Here is a 23,121-nt window from a genome sequence, read left to right on the forward strand (position 1 = left end):
TAATTTCTAAAGTATTTAGTTCATTAAAAATAGATGTATTTATTAAAAATAGATGTATTCAAAACAAGCTTCCTCCTTGAGAGAGAAAAGGAGGACCAATTCTAAGTGTTTAGCTTTGTACAGGGGGTGCATTGGCACACACCTTCACCATACACACACCCACACCACACCACGTCCACCTCCCCGCTGCCCCATTCATTCCTATCAACGCCATGACAAATAACGTAGGCTGAGCAGTGGTCACCAAGTCAGAAAGCCTGGATTGACTTACTCAGGCTAAGTTTGCTCTGATGTTCAACCATTTCCACTCTTCCCATAGTTCTGGGGGGGAGGGGGCGGGGTTGAACCCAGCCTGGTCCTGGACAGCATGCATGGGGTTGGGGATGGAAGTCTGATCGCAAATGCTGATTCTTGACCCTCTTGAGACATATTAAAGCAGAATCTCAGGTGATGGGATTGAAAATCCTGTTTTCTACACAAGATTCCCAAGTAATTGTTAACGCACAATGAAGTCTGGTAACCACTGACAGAAAAATTCTAAAAAAATGAGTTCTTTAAAAATATATACAAAAACAAAGCAAAACAACAACAACAAAAACAAAACTAGACCCAAGGCTTTGATTTCAATCTCATATTTTTCTCAGCAACTGTGTCTGTATATGTATGTAATTATATCTATAATTCTGAAATATCTGAAATTGAAAACTTTTGCTCCAAAATTGGAAAAAAGTGTTAAGCACTGACAAGATGCTCAAAAAGTTTCAGATGTCAGGTTTTCAGGTTGGAAATGCTCAACCAGTAAAATCCATGCAGAGATTGCAAAATCAGAGAAATCCAGAATCTGAGGCACTTGCTGTCCGCAGCATTTCTGACAAGGGAGACTCATCCTATAACTTCATATAGTGCTCACCTAGGTCAAATGCTCCGAGATGTGAGAACAGCAAAGTGTAAATAAATAAAAAGAAATGTTGGGATTCTTCTTCAAAATATAAAGATATGCTTTATTAATCTATGGTTCGACCGTAATTACCAGAAATATACACCTAAGGGGGAACATGACTCGAAATTTTTAACGATGAGGATGCATATTCAAAAGTATTTTGAGATGACTGTTTTAACCATTCCTTCAGGACCTTGATAGTTGAGGTCAATTTGAGTGTTAAAAGAACTACAGCATGGTACCTATACATAGTTAGATACGAGGGTCCTTAGAAGATGTTTTTAATGGAAGACAACACTGAGCCCAAAGGGATCCATTTCTAGTGGTGTGTTTCACACTCTCTGGTTGGCAGGGAGATGAGACGTGGGAATACAGAAGCTTCTACTGGGACGATGATATCTGGTGCATGCGTAGTGGTTCTTACCCACCTCTTTAGCTGGGCTCAGGAATTTAAGGCACTGAGACTGTAGTCAAGCTGTCTGTAGCCTTCGACCTCCACTGGGACTCTGAATGTCATCAAGCCAGTTACTGTAGGGTTCTGAAAGCCAATTGAGGGTAGTGTCCTGTGTGTGTTCTTCTCATTCAGATTTTTACTGGAGCTTTACATGGACTGTTTCAATTTAAGCAGTAGCCACCAACCACATGGTACTAATTAAATCCAAATCAATTAAAATAGAATAAAATTGAAAATCCAGTTCCTCCGTTGCCCTAGCCATATTTCTAGGGCTCACTGACTACACGTGCCTAGTAACTACCATCCTAGACAACACAGAAACTGAAATTTCCATCATTGCAGAAAAATCCACTGGATAGTGCTGAGTTAGCACTTCCTGCCATTTCTAGAACCAGCATCCTTTAAAACAGTACCCTTGTCAAATGGTGAATGAGATCATGTGATGAGGCCCCCACCACAGTGTGCACACAGCGTGTGATGGGTCAGCAAAGCTGCAGGGGCAAAGTTGGCTTTGCAGAGTTGGCATCAGGCTCCTGGGTCTGTGCCCTCCATCTTCTGAGAGCCCGGGAACTTATAAACACTTGTTGGCATTTAGTGGAAAATGATAACATTTAACAAAGCAGCCAGAAAAGAGCATGTGGCCCCTTTAACATTATGTCCATAGAGCATAAAGGTCACATTAATTCTGTCCTTCCCATTTATAGCTTCTCCCTTGATGTGCAGCACAGCAGAGAAGGTAGCTGGATCTAATCGAGTTAGAGCTCAGGGAGGATGTGCCTGAGGAATACCACTCTTGGGATGGGTGACTTGTAAGTCCTTTGCCTCCCAACCCCAAGCATTGGCTAGGTGGAAGCTACAAAGTGGTCAGGAGTCATGGAGAGGACAGTCCTCTTGCAGCCTCCCTCTTCCCCCAGGGTCAAGAAAAATTAAAAACAGAAACAGACACAAAATGGCTGTGTTTGAAGATTCGCTGCTGAAAAATTGAGTTGTGAGCACAGGGTTGTATTCATTTCAGAAAGGGCTGTTGAACACCTAGACCAGGTCAGTGGGGAGTCTCAACATGTTTACTGATAGGTCAAGTATGACAAACGATGGCTTGTGAAGGTAGAGGGGATGGTAGTGGTGTGATAATGATGATGATGATGATGGTAATGATGATAGCTAACACTTATTAGGAGCTTCCCAAGTGACAAGCTCCATTTTAATCTTTACGTAGAAAAGTAGAAGACAACACTTAGGGAATACAGATGCCAGAAGGTATAGAGATGTTAAAATATGACATTCGGTTTTTCAAGATTTCTAAGAAATTTAGCATTTCAATGAAGCAAAGCCCTCTTATATGTAATTTGGAAAGAGAGCACAGTAGAGCAATATCTATCATAGATTTTTTTTAATAAGTCTTTTATTTCAGGATAATTTAGGCTTTTTGAACAGTTGTAAAAGTAGTTCAGAGTCCCCATAGGATAATGGGTTTTTGACTGAGATAACAATGGCTTTAAGTCCAAGTTCTGCCATTTATTTGTTGTGTGTTTTTGGGCAAAGTTATTTAATCCCTCATGTTCTCAGATGTGACTTCTTCAATTGTCAAGTGGCATTATAATTCTTGCTTTAGAATGCTGTAAAAAAGAAAAAAAAATGAGGGCTTATGTACAAAGTACATGCCTGGGCCACTGGTATGCTTTATCTACGCTGGCATTTATTTTTGTTTGTACAGATGGTGTATTTAACAAATTAATGAAATCATATATTACAATAAATTTTAATGGCCTAATAATGTAGCTAATAATGATAGGGTTATTTCTTCAAGGGGTAAATTCCATTTATTTCCTTATTCCTTTACTCAGGTAGATGAAGTTCATTGTTATCTCAGTCAAAACCCCATTATCCTGACCTTCACTTGGCTTTCCCAAGCCACCTGGGGCCACCATCTTTTCTTCCTATGACATCCAGAAGCCTCTTCCTACCTCAGGATACAGAGGGAACTTGGAGCTGGCATACTTATGGTCTCCATCACTCAGATGACTGTACATACTATACATTGCAGGGCTTAAACAACAGACATTTGTTTCTCAGTCTTGGGGGTTGGGCAATCAAAGGCCAAGGGGCCCCCCTTTCTTCCTGGTTCCATCCTCATGTAGTGGAGAAAGAGGAAGCAACTCTCAAGTGTCTCTTCTTACAGGGGTACAAATCCCATTAGGAGGATTCTGCTTTCCTGTCCTAATCACCTCTTCAAAGTCCCATCTCCAAATACTATCATACTGGGGAGTCAAATTTCAACATATGGATGTCTGGGTCCATGCCCCTCATCCTGGGTGGGAAGCTAGAAGGTTCTGCTCTGGTCTGAACAGGGGGCCACACAACACCCTCTCAGGAGTCCTGGGAGCAGGAACATTCAATCCTCTCTTCGGTAGGACTAGTAAGTGCCATTGTCCCCCTACTGAGCCACTGATGGGAGTGAAGGGGAAGAGAAACTAGAGTACCAAGCAGCTTCCATAGCACCTCTTTCCCCCCCTTTCTGTGATTACTGAGGCAACGAGGGCCATTTCCCTCCTCAAACTGAAAGCACCCCAAGATGGAGCAGGCTTCTGCAGGGGGTTACATAGTTCATGCACCTTTCCTTCCATCACTGATTAACCATCGTTCATGCCGCCTGATTTCTGAAGAAGAAACTTCTTCTAAGCTGACCATATCTGGGCTATGCAATCAAAATCAATTTTCTGAGGCTGAAAGATTTGAAAAATAGTTGATTTTTTCCCTATTACCCAGAAGACACTTCAAATTATTATTTAGACTCCACCTTGGCTAAAAAAGAGGTACCAACTAAACTCTGAGGGTCGTCTCTTCTTCTTCATCTCGTCCCTTGCTTGTGTGAATTTATTCCCTCTCCAAGTACATTCCCTCTCTCTCCCATCTCTCTCTCAGAGAAAGCGTGATAATTCACTGGTCCTGAACTTCAGGTCAATTTCACTTGCCCTTTTCAATTCCTAAGAAACTTAGTAGGGGCTAGTGGGAAATTCTGGATCATTATAGTCTTAATGGAAAGCCCCAGAATGAGATTAAAGATTTTTTTCTTCAGTTTGAAAGCTAATGTTGGCCTTAAGATAACTGTGAATTATGTTTGGAAATTGTTCCCACCAAAGGTCTTCTGGAAAGAATTCAGGCTGCTAGCCATAGATCTAGAACCTCCGCCAGATTGTTCTCTGAAGACATACGGCAAATGTCGCTACCTAGAAATGAGGTGCTAGTCATGGGCCACATGGGCACTCTGACCCTTCGGTGGCTATATGGTTAAACATTTTGCAAGTACTAAAACCTGGTGTGCCTTGAGTGCTTACAACCTTAGCACTCCCTGCCTCTCTCGGCCTGCCCAGCAGCTTCTGAGTTGTGAGCTCTGGTTGTCCCTGTTGTATCATTGAGGAGGCTGAGACCTGAAGTTTCACTAACTTGCCCACCCGTGGCCGCCCAGTGGGAAGAACTGCACCCAAGATGGACAGCAGGAAGTTGTGATGTTGGAGCTCACCCTATTGGCCACTTGGTGGAAACGGATTTTCCTCACTTCATTTTGGAGTCCACATTTTTTCAGAGGCCAAAGTTGAAGTTCAGGCCAGTAGCCACATTTAAAAGACAGAAGGCCCCTGAGAGCCCTTGAGTCAACCAGCAGCTGGCAAACATCTCCTCTGACCTCCTTTCCCTCTTCCCATTCCAACTAGGATGTCCCCTGACTGGACATAACAGAGCCTCAGCAGCAGCAGCGTCAGGGCCATGGGCTGGACTTTTCCAAGTGGCCACCTGATCTGTATGTGTGGCTACTAGTCCCAGAATCTTCTCTCTCAGCTCCAGAACCAGTGCTCACTTTGAAAACACAGCCAGATTTATGGTAGCACAGATGCTCACACCAACTCCACTAAAAAGCCAGAGGACTATGTAAAACTGATGATTATTTATTTATTTATTTATTTTTCTTTTGCCACAAAAGTGGGGAGGGTGACTTTGGCAACTGGAGCTTTGTCATGGTGTCACTGAGAGCCGAGCCTCTTGAAACAGCCAAACGTCCCCAGCAATTCAAGTGAGTTCATTGGTGACGAGGCCTTTATCCTGGAGAACAGTCTGGAAGTCTAGCAGATAGGCTCCATTTCCTCCCTACATAGGCCCCCTCCAAATCCTTTTAACATGACTCCTTCTGAATCTTAGAAGGTGGACAGAGGGAAAAGGCAGAAAGTCATGGGAAACGTTTTGATATCTTTCAAGACAAGGTAGACAGGGGCTGGGGCCAGGGGCTGGGGGAGTGGCTTCACCAGGGGATAACCAGCTGTACTGCTGTGCCTGCAGCTCAGTCTGTACAGCATCCTTCTCCTCAGCAGGCCGTGTTCAAAGAACTCTACTTTGGCAAAGATAAGAAAGAAGGGCTGCTTTTATTTTATCTAATATATTTTGGGTACCCATAAAACAAATTGAGATCATCACTTTGATTAGCCCAAAACACCATAAGCACTCTAGAGAGACCAGGGGAAGATGCTTAGTGAGCATCAGCAAGCCCTGACCAACCGAGGCATGTGTAGCCATTCCAGATGAATAATTAAAAAGCAATTACACGGAATCCAGGGGAAGGCAGAAAAGGCATGTGAGACCTTTTCGTAAACAAGTGATCTGTAAGGCTTCCTCCTCTTTTCACACAGTTTCAGGATGGCGTTTTTTTTTATTCACTGGGCAGTAAATGATTAACCAAAACAACTCTGCAGTGAACCATCGGGCAGTTTTTTTTTTTTTTTTACTTGTTTTTGTTTTTCAAGATAAGGGGATTTTTTTTTATTAGCCCTGCAACCTGTTCCTTGTTTTTATGAAACACTACCCCATGTTTCCAGGCAGAAAGCAAAATCTTGCGAAAGGTCATGTGATGTCATTTCAGCAATGTACAAATAAGAAGAAAACCCACTAACAAGCAATAAAGGATGTATCTGATAATGATCTCTGGCAGCATATCTTACTGCTGAATGTAAGTATACGTATTTGATTCTAGAAAGATTCCACTTTGAAAGTTGAGAGCTGCAAGCCCTTAATAAAAGCCACTTGTGTGTCAAGGGCTGGATTAATCTGAGTTGGATTTTGCAGGAAATCCAATCCTGCCCTCTGATAGGATCCACTTATCAGCATCCTCATTGAGTTCAAGTGTGGGCAGATGAAGGAGGAGGCCGAGAAAGCCTTTTCCTCTCCCCAGGGAAGGGGGCTGATACCTGAAAACACAGGAGAGGATCCCAAGGTCCACCCCTGAGCCTTGCAGGAGAATCTGACTTCTCTGTGGAGGCGTGGCCTGTCCCACGCTGTGAAAGCTGAATTCTAATGGCCTCTGGTGACCAGTGGATCACAACTAGGAGTGATTTTTCTCCCCAGGGGATTTTTGATCATTTCCGGAGGAGACTGTTTTGGTTGTCACACCAGGGGCCCCAGAGACTCTTTATAAGTCAAGCAGATCAAAACAGTATAGCAAAAAGGCTCAGAAAATTAAAGGGTCATCAGAACATGGGCCTACAAAAGTCAGGTCAGGATCCCTGTGCAGGATAACTGACTAAAAACTGCAAGATTCAAATAAGACAATAGCCAATGTGTCCAGAATGTAATAATAAAAAAAAAAAAAGCAGCTGTCATGTCAAGAATGAGGAAACATCACATTATTATGATTATTAGGTACCAGAGATATAACCCAGGGATACTCTACCACTGAGTCACACCCCCCACCCCACTCTTTTTATTTTATTTTGAGACAGGGTCTCGCTTAATTGCTAAGGCTAGCCTTGAGATTGGGATCCTCCTGCCTCAGACTCCAGAGTTGCTAGGATTTCAGGCATGAGCCACCTTGCCCAGCTGAAAATAACATCTGGACTGAGAACAACAACAACAAGGCAATCAATGAACACCACACAGATGGGTTGAGTGCTAGACTTATCCGACGAAGACTTCAAGGCAGTTATTATACAACTAAAGCTCGACGAGCCATTATGAATCTCTTGAAAAATTGAAAAATAGAAAATATCATTGAGGAAATAGAAGTCATAAAAAAAAGATCCCATGGGAATTATAGAACTTAAAAGAATATGATAACAGAAATAAAAACTTCACTGTAGCAGGACAGAAACCCAGAGCACAGAATCAAATAATCAAATCAGAGAGAAAATAGACTAAAAAAACACACACACAACAACAGCAAAACAATGGGGGACTATTGAGAAAGAAAAAAAAGAGGGGGAAAAATCATAGCGTTGGAGTCCCACAATAGAACAGAAAAAGAGTGAGGCTCAAAGAGGATTTGGGGGAAAAAAAACAGATAATGGCTAAAAACTCCCCATTGGTGAAAGACATAAACCTACAGATTTAAGAAACTGAAAAATGTTCAAATATAGCTCCGCACACCATACCTAAACTTCTGAAAACTAAAAACAAACTTCCGAAAGCAGCCCCCCCCCCATAGGACACCTTAACTGTAGGGGAGCACAAATGTAAATAGCTGCACACTTGTCACTTGAAACCATGGCCACCAAAAGGAAATGGCTCAGCCTACAGTGAGTGCTAGAAGAAGAACCTAGGACGAATCCTTTATCTTATGAAACTGTTCTTCAGAAGTCAAAGGTAAATGAAGACACTCTCAGGTGAAAGGAAACTAAAAGGTTGTGTTACTAGCTGACCTACCCTTAAAAAACAGCTAAAGATTCATAGTGGGGTAGGGAGAGGGAGCATGGGAGGAATAGACGAACTCTAGATGGGGCAGAGGGGTGGGAGGGGAGGGGAGGGGGCAGGGGGTTAGAAAAGATGGTGGAAAGTGATGATCAATATTATCCAAAGTACTTGTATGAAGACATGAATTGGTGTGAATATACTTTATATACAACCAGAGATATGAAAAATTGTGCTCTATATGTGTAATAAGAATTGTAATGCATTCTGCTGTCATTCATATATATATATATATATACATACACTAAAGGAAGTCATTCAGCCTGGAAGACGATAAAAGAAGAAATCTGAAGCATCAGGAGAGACAGAGGAGCTGTCCTGCAAAGGACAGAAATACAGTACATGTGATTGACTAACTCTTCTCACGAGTTTCATGCATTCTACTTAATTTTTTTTTTTTTAAAGAGAGAGTGATACAGAGAGAGAGAGAGAATTTTTTAATATTTATTTTTTTAGTTATCGGCGAACACAACATCTTTGTTTGTATGTGGTGCTGAGGATTGAACCTGGGCCGCACGCATGCCAGGCAAGCGTGCTACCACTTGAGCCACATCCCCAGCCCATTCTACTTAATAACAAGTGCAAAAATTATAGGACCATCTGAGAGCCAAGGCTATGGTATTTGAAAATAGGAAAAGTGAGAGAATTAACTTAGAAGTAAGGCATCTATTTCCCTCGAAGTGGTCAAATTTTAGCATGAGGGGAATGCAATAGGTTGTATATATGTTCACACTCAGAGCAACCACTAGGAGAACTATATGAGGTACAAAGACACTATAAATAACTCAAGACAGAATCCTAAAAAGTGTTCAGATAGCACAAAGGAAGGTGAGACCAGAGATATAAGAAACATGACGCAGTAAAACAAATAATTCAAAGACAGAGTACTAAACTACCAACAGTTACCTTAAATATAAATAGTCTAAGTATACCAATTATAAGGCAAATATTGGAACAGTGACTAACAAAACACAAAGAACATGTTCCAACTATATGCTGTATGCAAGAAACTCATTTTAATTTTAATAAAACAGATTGACAGTAAAGGTAATGAAAAATGCCATATTTTACAGCATAACTGTAGTCACTGTATTAATATATATTCACATGTGTCCCATGCATCCTAATCTTGCATCAAAGAGATTTAATAATAAATGATTTATAAGTAGTACTGACACAATTAAAAAATGTTTCATATAATGGTAGTACCTCCTTTTTGCAAACAAAAAAAAAATTGCTAGAAAATCTACAACAATTATATGGTGAAATATCATACACATAAGCCTTAATTTTAAAAAGAATGGCTTTAGTATATAACATGAAGTATACTTTATTTGAACAAAGAAGCTTACTAACAACAAAGAAGCACATTACATACCTAAAATGGTTAATCTACCAGGAAGACAGCAATTCTAAACATGTATGAACCAAACAACTGAGCCTCAAAAATCATAAAGCAAAAACTAATAAAGCTGAAAGGAGAAATAGACTAATGCATAGTTATTATTTTTAGTGACTTCAACAACTTCTCCAACAAATAATAGAAGCATTAGGTAGAAAATCAACAAAGTGCTATTCATGGATATGACTATATATGAGTCATGTTTTTCTGTACAAACTGCTAAAACAAAACAGCCATAGCTTAACTGACTGTTGTCCTTATGATGAATGTCACACTGGAGTTTCAAAACCTTGGAACTGGAATGTGCTGATTGGCCAGTTTAGGACATTTTTGTAATTTTAATGATTAATTCTGGATATAAAAGTCTATTTTCAATGTGCCTGAGTTACATTATGAGAAAAATTATACATTTCTGATTACCAGGATGTACAAAATGTGAAATCTGACAGTCTCAAAATGGTTTTTCTGGGCAGACAGTTTCTCTTTAACAATTTCATCAGATCTCACATAATCAAGTGACTTTCAAACTAATTCACAGGAAAGAAATACACTTGAAAATTCTAGAACTTGGATACAAAAAAACCAAAACGTGTAATTCAAAAATAAGTGAAAGCACACAGGTCAGGTTGTTAAGAAATCTACATTCTGATCTTTGGCCTGCATTCATAGCTCTGTGAATTGGGGCAAGTTGCTCCATCTCTGTGAGCTTTAATTTTCTCATCTGCAAGATGCAGAGATTGAACTAACAGTCTTCAACATTTTTTTCCCCCTTTAATCTAAACTCTTTAAATAATGTGAATCAATGTCATGCCTGTAAACAGGAGGAGTTCTTTGGCCTTTTAAAGGTAACTTGAAACATACTGACAGAGAGCTCTGCTTCTCTGAGGGAGTCCAAGAAGATAGTCACACATTACGTTCCTCTGTAAAAGCCAAGTGGGAGATTCAAGAGGAAGGCAGATGGGAATCGGTTTTCCTCATGCACGGGCAACGTGGTGGTTGAAGAGATATATATCCATCCATCCAACAAGAACTCAAAAAACAAGCCCCAGTTCACTTGGTTGGGTGGCTGGGAACCCACACATGTCCTCACCCAGCAGACTTCAGACAGAGGCCTTCACTGAAAGTTCTAGTTTTTGAAAAGCAGGGAAGTCACGGTGGCCTCTGAGAAAAACAAGTGCTCTTGAATGTGACAAAAATAATCCAAATAGGTTCATCATCTCATTCTTACTCAGTTCTCAGCCACTTCCAGCAAGGGGACCAGGGCTCCCAGGGAAACCCCTCAACTCCACTGGAAGGAAGATCTTAGTCTCCCGGCACCTGGACTTCAGCGGGACCTCGTGCACACTTTTGGGGTGCTTCAGAAGGCAGTGAATGTGATATTAATTCAGAGATAGCAGGGGTTTTAGGGAAATGCAGATGGAGCTGGGAGATGATAATCAGGAAACCCAAGAGACCCCCTAGGTATGCCTAAGAATAGCACAATGGCAGGATTGATTCACACAACATGAGATTCTTAGTAACATCGGGAGTTTTGCCATGTGTGGTGTGGAGGAACAGAGGTGTCTCAGACACCCCTGGAGGAGCTCTGAGCCCCTGCAGAGAAAGGCAGCCCCTCATCTGAGAATTTAATGGTGAGACTGTTTACCCAAAGATGGACCCAGTTAAGTGAGCTCCTGAGACTGTGGAGGAATAGTCCATTCGAGAAGGTCTCTGCAGTCAAAGAGGGTGAGTGGGTCTGGACTAGTCCTGCTGGCTTAGCTGGTCGTGAAGCTTAAGGTCACTGGGGTTTATTGGTAGTTGTTTGCTTAGTACAGAGCTGGGAGGTTTCTGCCTTGTGTCAGAATGAAACTGCTCTCCCTCAGACCTGTTCAGCATAACCTCGAGGACTCTGGGCGCCGACATCCCCATTTCCTTCTCAGCATTCACTTGTTACCTGTGGCCATCACCTTCCAGAACCTTCCACTGTGACTGGTTCTGTGGTTATGCAGGGGCATGGCAGGGTATCTGTGTGGACTTAGGGCTTCCCTCCAGTCTCTTCAGAGGCCCTAGCTCAACTGCCCCTTAGCCCAGTTCATGTGGCACCTTTGGGCAGCAAAATGATCGCCCCTCTAAATTCCCCGAGCTTCTTTGCACATAAGGAAATTCACCCCTGTGTTATTCAGTTTACTGACACTATGACAAAATACCTGAGAAAATTAACTTAAAGGAGGAAAGTTTTATTTTGGCTCACACTTCTAGATGTTTAAGTCCATTATCACTTGGCCACATTGCTTTGACCTGTGGCTTGCACAGTACACCGTGGCAAGATTGCATGGTGGAGGAAGGAGCCAGGGTTCCAACTTCCTCCTCAAGGGCATCCCCCCTACCCCAATGACCTTTTTTCCATAAGGTCCCACCTCCTACTTCTAAGTAGTGCCACAGGTTGGTGACCAAGACTTCAACACTGGCCATTGAGCCATGCAAACCATAACCAGGCAAGATGGTTATCTGTGCTGGTAGCCAGGACTCCTATATTCAGGGAGATTACTTTAAACTTTATCTTCTCTTGCCTGGAGTCTGGAGTCTCCTATGGCCTACTCAATGCGTTTATCTTGAGCTCAATCTGCTACATATTTAAAATGACAGAATAATGTGCAGGATAATTTAGATTCCATTAGCAGTTTATGCATACCTCTATTATAGTACTTATCACATCATGCTATAATTTTGTTTTATATACCTGTCTCACTACTTGACTGTGAGTTCTTCCAGGGCGTAGGCTCTCTGTGACTTAACTCCTCCTAGGATTCTGCCTCCTGCCTTGAATCCATCAGCTGGACACTCTGTATTTTAATGAATGAGCCAGATTTGTCATACAGCTCAGTAGACAGGTACACCCAGTATTCATATATTCATTAATTCAACAGATATTTTCATTTTAATTATTTATTTTTGAATTGATAAAAATCATGAACATCTCTGGTGTACAACATGATGTTTTGAAATATGCATATGTTGTCTAGTGGCTAAATGAAGATAACTAGCATATGCATTACTTCACACTCTTTTTTTAATTTTTTATTTTTTTGTAGTGAGAACATTTAAAATCTACTCTCAGCAATTTTTCCCCCCCTTTTTTTTTTTTTGCAGTACTGGGGATTGATCTCTGGATGTGCTCTACCACTGAGCTATATCTTCAGCCCTTTGCTTATTTATTTATTTATTTTGAGACAGGGTCTTGCTAAGTTGCTGAGACTGGCCTTGAACTTGTGATCCTCCTGCCTCACCCTCCTGAGTCACTGAGATTACAGGCAGGCACACCACCCCTGGCTACTCTCAACAATTTGCAAGCACTGAATACCCTGTTATTAGATATAAATCCCGATGATGTAGAAGAGATCTCTTGTACTTATTCCTCCTTCTGAGCTGAAATGTCATATCCTTTCCCCTGCCCCCACTCCTAGCCCTTACCAACCACCTTTCTACTCTCGGCTTCTATGCATTTGGCTTTCATAGATGCCATGTGTAAGTGAGAGCAGGCAGTATTTGTCTTTCCACCCCTGGCTTATTTCACATAACACAGTGTCCTCCAAGTTCAGCCGGGCTGTTGCAAATGGTGGGATCCTTCTCCTTTTAAAAGCTGGGTAATAGTATTCCAGTATGTGACCCATGTCTACCACATTTTCTCTATCCATTGATCCATCATTTAATACTTAGAATGATTCCATATCATACTATTGTAAATAATGGTGCGATGAACTTGCAAGTGAAGCTGTATCATCCACATTCTGCTTTCATTTTCTTTGGATACATACCCAGTAGTGGGAATTCTGGATCATATAGTAGTTCCATTTTGAACTTTTTTTTGAGGAACCTCCCTACTGTTTACTGCCATGACTGTATTAATTTACATTCCCACCAGTTGTGTATTAGGGTTCCCTTTTCTCCACCTCCTCACCCAAATTTGCTTTTGTTTATCTTTTTGATAATAGCCATCGGACAGGTGTAAAGTGACGGCTCCTTGTGGTTTTAACTTGCATTCCCCTGATTGATGATGATGTGGAACATCTCTTCTTATACCTGTTGTCCACTTTAGTCTTTTGGGGGGAAATGTCTATTCAGGTCCTTTATACATTTTCAATTAGGTTACTATTTTCTTATTCAACAGGTATTTATGAAGTATTTACTCTGAGCCCAGCATTCTGCTAAGCTCTGGGAATTCAAATAATAGCAAACAAGAAGAAGGAGACTTTCTAATCATCATACAACTTGCAGAGATTCATAGGCATTAAGGGTGGTTATTAAACACGGCTTGGTGGAGGAGAGGTTCAGGAAGGGTTACTAGAGAAAGATACTGCTGGGCTGCATTTTGGAGGCTAATTCTGAGATTACCAGTCAAAAACTTGTTAAGAGGGGCCATCAGGAAAAGGAGACAGTAGGAGAAAAGGCACTGGGGTGTGTCCCACCAAGGCTTGGGTGGGAGGCTCTGCCAATTTGGCATCATAGGAGGATGGCAAAAGATGAGATGGAGAAAGTACCCAAGCCAGTTGTGTGTGTGTGTGTGTGTGTGTGTGTGTGTGTGTGTGTGTTGCAGGGGGCGGGTATTAAAAGTTTCCAAACTCATATTATCCTGTTGGTGATGTTGATGTGGGAAAGGGACATAAGCCGAGGACAAATGTAGCATTTTGGAAAAAATCACATCCTCCAACCTTGTGAAGTACAGAATGGAGGGATTAAAACTAGATTTGGGAAAACCAATCAAGAGACAGTTGCTATGGTGCTGGCAGGAGAGGAAGACCTGGACCAGGGAAGGAATAGAAGGAATGGGGAGAAGGGGACCCATTTGAACCTGAACTTGCAGAATCTGGACTTGAGGAACAAGGGAGAGAGAGCAGAGGAAAGCCTCTCAGGTCGATGAAGGAGCCTTCATCCAAAATAGAGCAATAGACAAGAAAGGCCAGGTTTGGGGAAAGGAAACAAGTCCTCTTTAGACACCTTGAGTTTGAGGTGTGTCTTCCTCATTCGGGGGATGTCCAATGGCAGGGAGTTGAAGATGTATTTGAACTTGGAGGGGCTTAGGCAGAACAGATGTGATCTTGAGGAATAGATTCTGTGACAATAAAAATGCTGGTTGAGTATACATCACCACAAGAACAGGAGGGCACCAGCTCTGGGGGAAACACCAGCCCAGAGGACTTGGCGAAGAGGAGTCACCAAGGAGACAAGGAGGCCAGAGGATGTGGGCTGGGTTGGGAGAGCCAGCACTGAGCATGGCTCCCTGAGGGCTGGCTCCCTGCACCCCAGTCACCCCACCTCTGAATCTGCCGTTCCTTCCAATGATCCCACTGGGTTGGCCCTTCACAGAAGTTTCCATAATTATAAATTAACACCTGGCTTTGTTCTTGTTTAATATCTGCCTCCCATGCTGGAATAGAAACTCTGTGAGGTCAGGGATTGCCTCTCTCTTAGTCCTCAGGAACTCCCCACCACCTAGCAAGTCTCCTGCAAATAGTAATTGCTCAGAAAATACTTGGGACATAAAGCAAGGGTGCTCCGGTTTCCTAGAGAGTAGAGGGTTGTTAAGAATGTCATGTCTACTAATCAAGTTAAATGTGTATTATTCAAATCAAAGTATGAAATTTGCTGTTGTTTATATTTTTAATATTTCTTGTGTAAAAATATTAAATTTCTGCTATATTTGTCTTTTCACTTTAAGTCCGAGAATAATTCTCCCCATTTCTCAATTTTAGCCTTTCAGATTTCTGAAGAAAGGAGAAAGACAGTCAAGGAGCACACTTAGGATGTGTTCATAATACCGTGTAGGCTAATTGGTGGTATTCATTTTTCTCCCAAGCTCCACCTGGTTTTATGGTGGGGGACAGATAGCCAAACTGCTCCATAAAAATGTACCTGGTTATTCATCCTGGGATACAAATTATGTTGTGAATATGGTCATAATCCAGAGATACCTTTTTTGTGTGTGACTAGGGATTAAACCCAGGGATGCTTAACCACTGAGCCACATCACCAGCCCTGTTTTCTACTTTATTTAGAAACAGAGTCTGCTACGTTGCTTAGGGCCTTGCTAGGTTGCTAAGTCTAGCTTTGAACTTAAGACCCTTCTGTCTCAGCCTCCCAAGCTGCTGGGATTACAGGCATGTGCCATTGCTCCTGGCCAATCTCTCTTTTGGGCAACACTTGAAAGTTTTATAAGTAAATGCAGATATTGAGTTTAGAAATCATGTAGTTTTTATATACGAATCCTCATACGCATATATTATTTTACTATTTATTAAAATGCTAACAATTAATTGGATTCTAATGTCAAACCCTGAATCTCTTGCAAATCAAATTAAATAATCACATCAATATTTATGAGAGTTCTCCTTTGTGGGCATCGAGGCAAGAACAAGGGGAAAAAAAAGGTCTTGCAGTAAAAAGGCCTAGATTTTGACAAACCTATTTCATAGATGTGGGTCTTTATCCATCTTTTTCCCGTCTTTCCCTCAATCTTTACCCATCTGCAGAACTATACTTGAGATTTTTTTTTTATATAAAGGCATGAAATCTCCAAAGCTAAAATGGAGACGCCCCTGGAGACATAGCATGAGAGCTCATAGGTGCACCAAGTTTCAAAACATTTCTGATCCTTTTCTGAGAGAATTTTCTGATGGGAAGAAAAAGGCCCTCAGCAGAGAGGGGGAGACCGTTGGAAAAAGGGGTTTGGGGGCCTGCAGAGGAGTCCTGATTCTTGGTTCCAGGTCCACTGGTTATAGGACAGGCAGCTCTGCCTCTTAACTTGTTGTCAGACACATGATTTTGGCAGCCAGGGTTTTCATTTCCTCATTAGTACTGCCCAGAAAGTGGGCAGTAGTACTATTCTGGGCAGTACTAACCTCACAGTGGATTTTAAGGTGTTGAATGTGTTCCCATGTAAAGCCTTGGAATCATGCCTGGCAAACAGTTAAATGCTATTAAAGTATTAGCTGCCATTTATTATTTTACTAATTTTAGACCAGGCCATGGAGTTTTGTACAGAGTGATATGTCACCAAAGTCCTGGATCCCTCTCTGAAATCCATGTGTTGAAATCCTAACCCTCAAGGTGATGGTATTAGGATGTGGAGGGTGGAGATGGGGGGAGGTGATTGAGCCCCAAGAGCTCAACTTTCACAAATGGGATTCTTGACCTGATAAGAGAGGACCAAGGGAACTTGTCTCCCCACCCCCACCCCCACCTTTACGCAAGGACACGGTGAGAAGATGGCCATCTCTGAACCAGAAAGTGGGCCCCCAGCAGATACGGGATCTTCCAGCATCTCCGCCTTTATCCTCTGGCCTCTGGATCTGTGAAAGATAAATCCCTGCTGTTTCTCAGCCACCCAGGTTGTGGTGTCTTGTTGTAGCAGCCCCCACAGACTGGCACCAGGTTACAATGTAGACCCTGGGGAGGGGGGGGCTGGCTCAGATGTACTCTCCTCCCATCAATAGCTCCTGATGTGTGAAGTCCATTGACTCTCAGTCCTCAGGCTTGGTTCTGTATTTGTTTGGCTGTCCAGGACCCCCCTGTGGTTCTTGGGAACCCTGGTGAAATCAGCAATAGCATGGACAGCAGACTTACATAACTGCTTTGGGAGCTTTTCCCTGAGGAATTTGCTCAACCGTCTTAGTCGGTTGCCCAGGGAGACAAGCTGGTGATGTCACAAGGCTTGGCACTTCCAGTGGTCCCTCAGTTCCCCCGCTACTGGGCTGAGGCAGGTCCACTGCTGTATTCTACCCAGCCCCACCATGTCTCATCCCCCCCAGGGCAGGGCAGAGACCCTTACCCTTCCCAGGCACTATTCACCCTCAGGTATGTCGGGGGTCTGGGCCACGGATCTCTTCCGGTGCTTCTGGCCTCTTGGCACAGGAATGCCCAGGTACAAGGAGTGCCTGCCACCCAGGTACAAGGAGTGCCTGCCGACTCTTGGTTATCTAGATTAAAGATAAACGAAAACAAAACAAGACCAACAGGAAAACCAAAACAAAAGAACCCCTCCAGGGTTCCCTGAGGGATCAAAGGTTGGCAATCTCAGAAGCCAGATTACAAGGATCCTTCCTTCCTTTCCTCCTTACCTTGATTCTTGCCCTCCACATACCCAGTCTCCACCTCCTGGTTTTTCAACCTGCTTCTCTCAAAGAGATACTATTGCAACTTCCTGTTCTTTCCAAATGAAGAGAGTTGGGCCAGGAGAGGGTTTTATTAGCTGAAGCTGTCGGTGTTTCATAATAAGGTTGTTTAAACATGCCACCACGGCTGCTCCAGGGCCCCAGCTACATGGTGCAAAGGGCAGCTCTGGCCCCTTGCCCTCCTCCAAGGCTAATAGGTTGAAACAAATGCAAATCCGCAGATTATCATTATGTAAACAGGATTCTGAAAAACAGCACTAATCCTTTCTCCCAAGTTTATCAGGACAACAGCCTAAGAGAGAAGCCAAGCCAGAGGTAGAACTCTCAACCCCCAGGGGTGTGTCTTACAGTTCTCCGACTGCCTAGGAGTTGATCTGTGACTCACAGAAGGACACTACAAAGAAGTGACCTGAGGTATTCAGTGCCCTGGCCAGAGGGAGCTGGGATGAGGACCTGTACGTGCCTATACCACTTCCTCGTTTTGAACTGGTACATTTTCCTCAATTACTACATCCCACGACATGGAAATGAACAGAAGGAATATAAAATATTTCAAGATGGTGCCCAGTGGAAGTACTTGACTCTTCTTAATCTGGTAAGTCCACATGGTCACATCAGGGACCAATGTATGTGTCATGTCAGGGTTTCACCCCCATATCTCCTTTGGATTTTTATTAAATACAAAACTCCATTTTTGTTTATCTTCTTCATTGGTGGTGAATTTTGTCTTTTTTCTATTACCTAACAGTTTTGTTTTGTTTTGTTCTTTTCCTGAGAATTCTACTTTGGAAGTTATCTATAGCTACATTTTTTTGGACTGGCTAATTGTTACGTGTTCTTTTGCAAAGAATCTCATCTTGGAACCCCAATGGGGAACCAGACTAATGGTTTCCCCATGGGATTGACTACAAATACAGGAGGGATTTTGAACCTTGGTTGGGAAAGTCTGTGGAGAGAAGGCAGAGTGGCGTCTGTTGTGTAGGAAGTGTGGTTTCCATTGGAGGAATAATGCCATTTTATAGCACACACAGACTAACAGATTCATCTAAGAAAAGCAAACACATTTTGCCATGCTCAGCTCCCACTTCAACTTTTTATAGGCTCAAACTCCACCTTAAAGGACAAATCACTCAACCCAATAGCAAACACACATTTTCCAACTAGTTAAAAACCTTCCTTGTCTTCCTAACCTGGCTGACCACACACTGATGAATGAAGTGTGAATGAACAGGAGAAAAAAGAAACTTAAAAAAAAAAGTATTTTGGGAATCTGTTAAAAAAAGTCTTGGAAATTAAAAGCTAAAAAGGGAACATCTTTTGGGGGAAGAAAACTAATGTATGAGGAGGGTTTTGTCTAAAATATAGGATGCCGTGTAAACATCTGATTTTAAAAACTGGATGTAATATGCTAATCCTTTGGAATTATATTCCTCTTGACAGAGGGTGTGTGTGGTCAGAAATAGTGACATTGAAATCCTCCTGAGATGGAAAAGTCGGAGTTCAAGTTGAGGAGGCCTCTGGGTGTTGCCTCCTCCCTCTCTGGCCATGTACTACCTCTTGGGTTCTGGCCAGAAATTTTTTTTTTTTTTTTAAATTGAATGATTCCTTTATTCTCTCTCTTTTTTTTTATTGTTGGTCATTCAAAACATTACATAGTTCTTAATATATCATATTTCACAGTTTGATTCAAGTGGGTTATGAACTCCCATTTTTACCCCGTATACAGATTGCAGAATCACATCAGTTACACTTCCATTGATTTACATATTGCCATTCTAGTGTCTGATGTATTCTGCTGTCTATCCTATTCTCTACTATCCCCCTTCCCCTCCCCTCCCCTCCCCTCCCCTCCCCTTTTCTCTCTCTACCCCCTCTACTGTAAATAATTTCTTCCACTTGTATTATTCTTCTCTTACCCCTCCTTTCCTCTTATATGTAATTTTGTATAACCCTGAGGATCACCTTCCATTTCCATGCGATTTCCCTTCTCACTCCCTTTCCCTCCCACCTCTCATCCCTGTTTAATGTTAATCTTCTCAAGCTCTTCGTCCCTACCCTGTCCTTGGTTACTCCCCTTATATCAAAGAAGTCATTTGGCATTTGTTTTTTAAGGATTGGCTAGCTTCACTTAGCATAATCTGCTCTAATGCCATCCATTTCCCTCCAAATTCTATGATTTTGTCATTTTTTAGTGCAGAGTAATACTCCATTGTGTATAAATGCCACATTTTTTTTTATCCATTCATCTATTGAAGGGCATCTAGGTTGGTTCCACAATCTTGCTATCGTGAATTGTGCTGCTATGAACATCGATGTAGCAGTGTCCCTGTAGCATGCTCTTATTAGGTCTTTAGGGAATAGACCGAGAAGGGGAATAGCTGGGTCAAATGGTGGTTCCATTCCCAGCTTTCCAAGAAATCTCCATACTGCTTTCCAAATTGGCTGCACCCAATTTGCAGTCCCACCAACAATGAACAAGTGTACCCTTTTCCCCGCATCCTCTCCAGCACTTGTTGTTGTTGGACTTCATAATGGCTGCCAATCTTACTGGAGTGAGATGGTATCTTAGGGTGGTTTTGATTTGCATTTCTCTGACTGCTAGAGATGGTGAGCATTTTTTCATGTACTTATTGATTGATTGTATGTCCTCCTCTGAGAAGTGTCTGTTCAGGTCCTTGGCCCATTTGTTGATTGGGTTATTTGTTATCTTATTGTCTAATTTTTTGAGTTCTTTGTATACTCTGGATATTAGGGCTCTATCTGAAGTGTGTGGAGTAAAGATTTGTTCCCAGGATGTAGGCTCCCTGTTTATCTCTCTTATTGTTTCTTTTGCTGAGAAAAAACTTTTTAGTTTGAGTAAGTCCCATTTGTTGATTCTAGTTATTAACTCTTGCGCTATGGGTGTCCTATTGAGGAATTTGGAGCCCGACCCCACAGAATGTAGATCATAGCCAACTTTTTCTTCTATCAGACGCCGTGTCTCTGATTTAATATCAAGCTCCTTGATCCATTTTGAGTTAACTTTTGTGCATGGCGAGAGAAAGGGATTCAGTTTCATTTTGATGCAAATGGATTTCCAGTTTTCCCAGCACCATTTGTTGAAGATGCTATCTTTCCTTCATTGCATGCTTTTAGCCCCTTTATCAAATATAAGATAGTTGTAGTTTTGTGGATTGGTTACTGTGTCCTCTATTCTGTACCATTGGTCCACCCACCTGTTTTGGTACCAGTACCATGCTGTTTTTGTTACTATTGCTCTGTAGTATAGTTTGAAGTCTGGTATTGCTATACCGCCTGATTCACACTTCCTGCTTAGCATTGTTTTTGCTATTCTGGGACTTTTATTATTCCATATGAATTTCATGATTGTTTTATCTATTTCTACAAGAAATGCTGTTGGGATTTTGATTGGCATTGCATTGAACTTATAGAGAACTTTTGGTAATATCGCCATTTTGATGATGTTAGTTCTGCCTATCCATGAACAGGGTATATTTTTCCATCTTCTGAGGTCTTCTTCTATATCTCTCTTTAGGGTTCTGTAGTTTTCATTGTATAAGTCTTTCACCTCTTTTGTTAGGTTGATTCCCAAGTATTTTATTTTTGGGGGGGATATTGTGAATGGAGTAGTTGTCCTCATTTCCATTTCAGAGGATTTGTCGCTGATATACAGGAATGCATTTGATTTATGCGTGTTGATTTTATATCCTGCCACTTTGCTGAATTCATTTATTAGCTCTAATAGTTTCTTTGTAGACCCTTTTGGGTCTGCTAGGTATAGAATCATGTCATCTGCAAATAGTGATAATTTAAGTTCTTCTTTTCCTATTTTTATGCCTTTAATTTCTTTCGTCTGTCTAATTGCTCCTGGCCAGAAAAATTTGAGGTCCAAACACAGCTTGTTTTGGTGACTGCTTGTTTTAATCCTATAATTTTGTGGAAAAAGAAAAAGAAAGCAGAAAACAAAATGAAATTGCCTCTTCAGGACTAAAAGAGTGCTATAGTATTTTTAAAATGCTGTTAAGATCTGTATTGGCTTTATATTAAAAAGGGGGGAGGAGAGAGAGAGAGAGAGAGAGAGAGAGAGAGAAGAGAAGAGAAGAGAGTCAGTCTGTAGCCAAGACTGACGCTCTCTAATCAAATCCAAATTCCAGTATGGATGTTCTGTCTCACATAAGGGTGGCTAAGAATAGATGTATCACCTACTCCCATAGACCAGCTAGCTCCCTGACTTCCTAGTTCCCTTACAAGCCAAAGAGCCTTCATTCTCTTCAATTAACACCAGTGGGAAAAACACTTTCATTAACAATACCCTCGTATCTCAGTGTTAATCCCATGTTTACCTCCCTGACCAATCAGCCCCCAAATCCTACTGGCTTTCCTTCTCCCAGAGTCGGCCTGCCTCTCCTATTCCAGGCTCTTATTACTTTGGACCTGGAAGGCCACATCAGCTCTTTCCTGTCCTCCCTGTTCAGACTCTCCACCCACCACTCGGATTCCATGAATCTTCCCCAAGCTGTTTCTCATTTTGTTTTGATGATCTCCTTTTCCCCCATTTCTTTTAGAGCATTGCAATTAGACGTGATACATAGTCGGATTCATTATGACATATTCATGCATGCACCTCACTCAATCAATCTCATTCCCCAGGACCTTCCTTCTTGTCCCTTGCTCCTTCCACCCTGATCTGCATGTTCTTCTTCTGGTTTCTCTTCTACTATTGCTGTTTTCTAATTAGTGGGTCATAATTCCATACACCAGCAGGATCCATGGCGGGAGGCCTGTCCGCGGGCACAGAATCACTTGGTTGATCTCATTCCTGTACCTCTCCTTCCTCCACCTCTCCTTCTCTCCTTCCTCAGCTCTGTTGGTCTCCCTTCTATTTTTTTGAGATACTTTTTTATTCCTTTTTTTCCCTTAGCTTTTACATATGAGAGAAAAACATTTGACCCTCGACTTTTTGAGTCACTTAGCATGATGTTCTTCAATTCTATCCATTTACCAGAAGATAACATCATCTCAGTTTTCTTTATGGTTGAGTAAAATTCCATTGTGGACATATGCCACATTTTATGGGTCCCTTCGTCTGTTGGCAGCTCCCCTACGCTGGTTCCGTAACTTGGCTATTGTGAATTGCGCTGCTATAAACATTGGTACTCGTGGATCACTATAGTATGCGAGTTTGGCTTCCTTTGGATAAATTCCAAAGAGTAGGACAGCTGGGCCATATGGTGGTGCCATCCTAGTCTGTAGAGGACTCTCCAAACTGCTTTCCAATGTGGTTATACTAATTTGGAGTCCCTCCAACAGTGTATGAGTAGACCTTTTCCCACATCCTCACCAGCATTCACTGTTCTTTGTATTCTCAATGATTGCCATTCTAACTGGAGTGAGATGAAATCTCAGTATAGTTTTGATTTGCATTTCCCTGATTGCTAAGGATGTTGACCTT

At 41.9% G+C, this 23,121-nt stretch overlaps 1 protein-coding gene and 1 long non-coding RNA gene across 3 annotated transcripts in view; one reads left to right on the plus strand and one right to left on the minus strand.

Annotated features, from left to right (window-relative positions):
• Nucleotides 1-16,157: 16,157 nt before the first annotated feature.
• On the minus strand, nt 16,158-17,695 carry LOC308649219. The gene is made up of 3 exons (XR_014022038.1): nt 17,616-17,695; nt 17,327-17,474; nt 16,158-16,847 (listed from the first exon to the last, which is right to left on the minus strand). It is a non-coding gene; the product is annotated as an uncharacterized lncRNA (long non-coding RNA).
• A 283-nt stretch (nt 17,696-17,978) lies between these two features.
• Nucleotides 17,979-23,121, plus strand: part of ADTRP (androgen dependent TFPI regulating protein) — a 60,227-nt gene continuing 55,084 nt past the window's right edge. For both annotated transcript variants that reach the window (XM_081296403.1, XM_081296404.1), the window contains exon 1: nt 17,979-18,264. In XM_081296403.1, the coding sequence (XP_081152529.1) occupies nt 18,115-18,264 (150 nt within the window). In that variant the 5' untranslated portion in view covers nt 17,979-18,114. The remainder of the gene's footprint in view (nt 18,265-23,121) is intronic.

The sequence above is a fragment of the Spermophilus citellus genome (genome assembly GCF_964194105.1).
Source record: "Spermophilus citellus genome assembly, chromosome: 5".
NCBI lineage: Eukaryota > Metazoa > Chordata > Mammalia > Rodentia > Sciuridae > Spermophilus > Spermophilus citellus.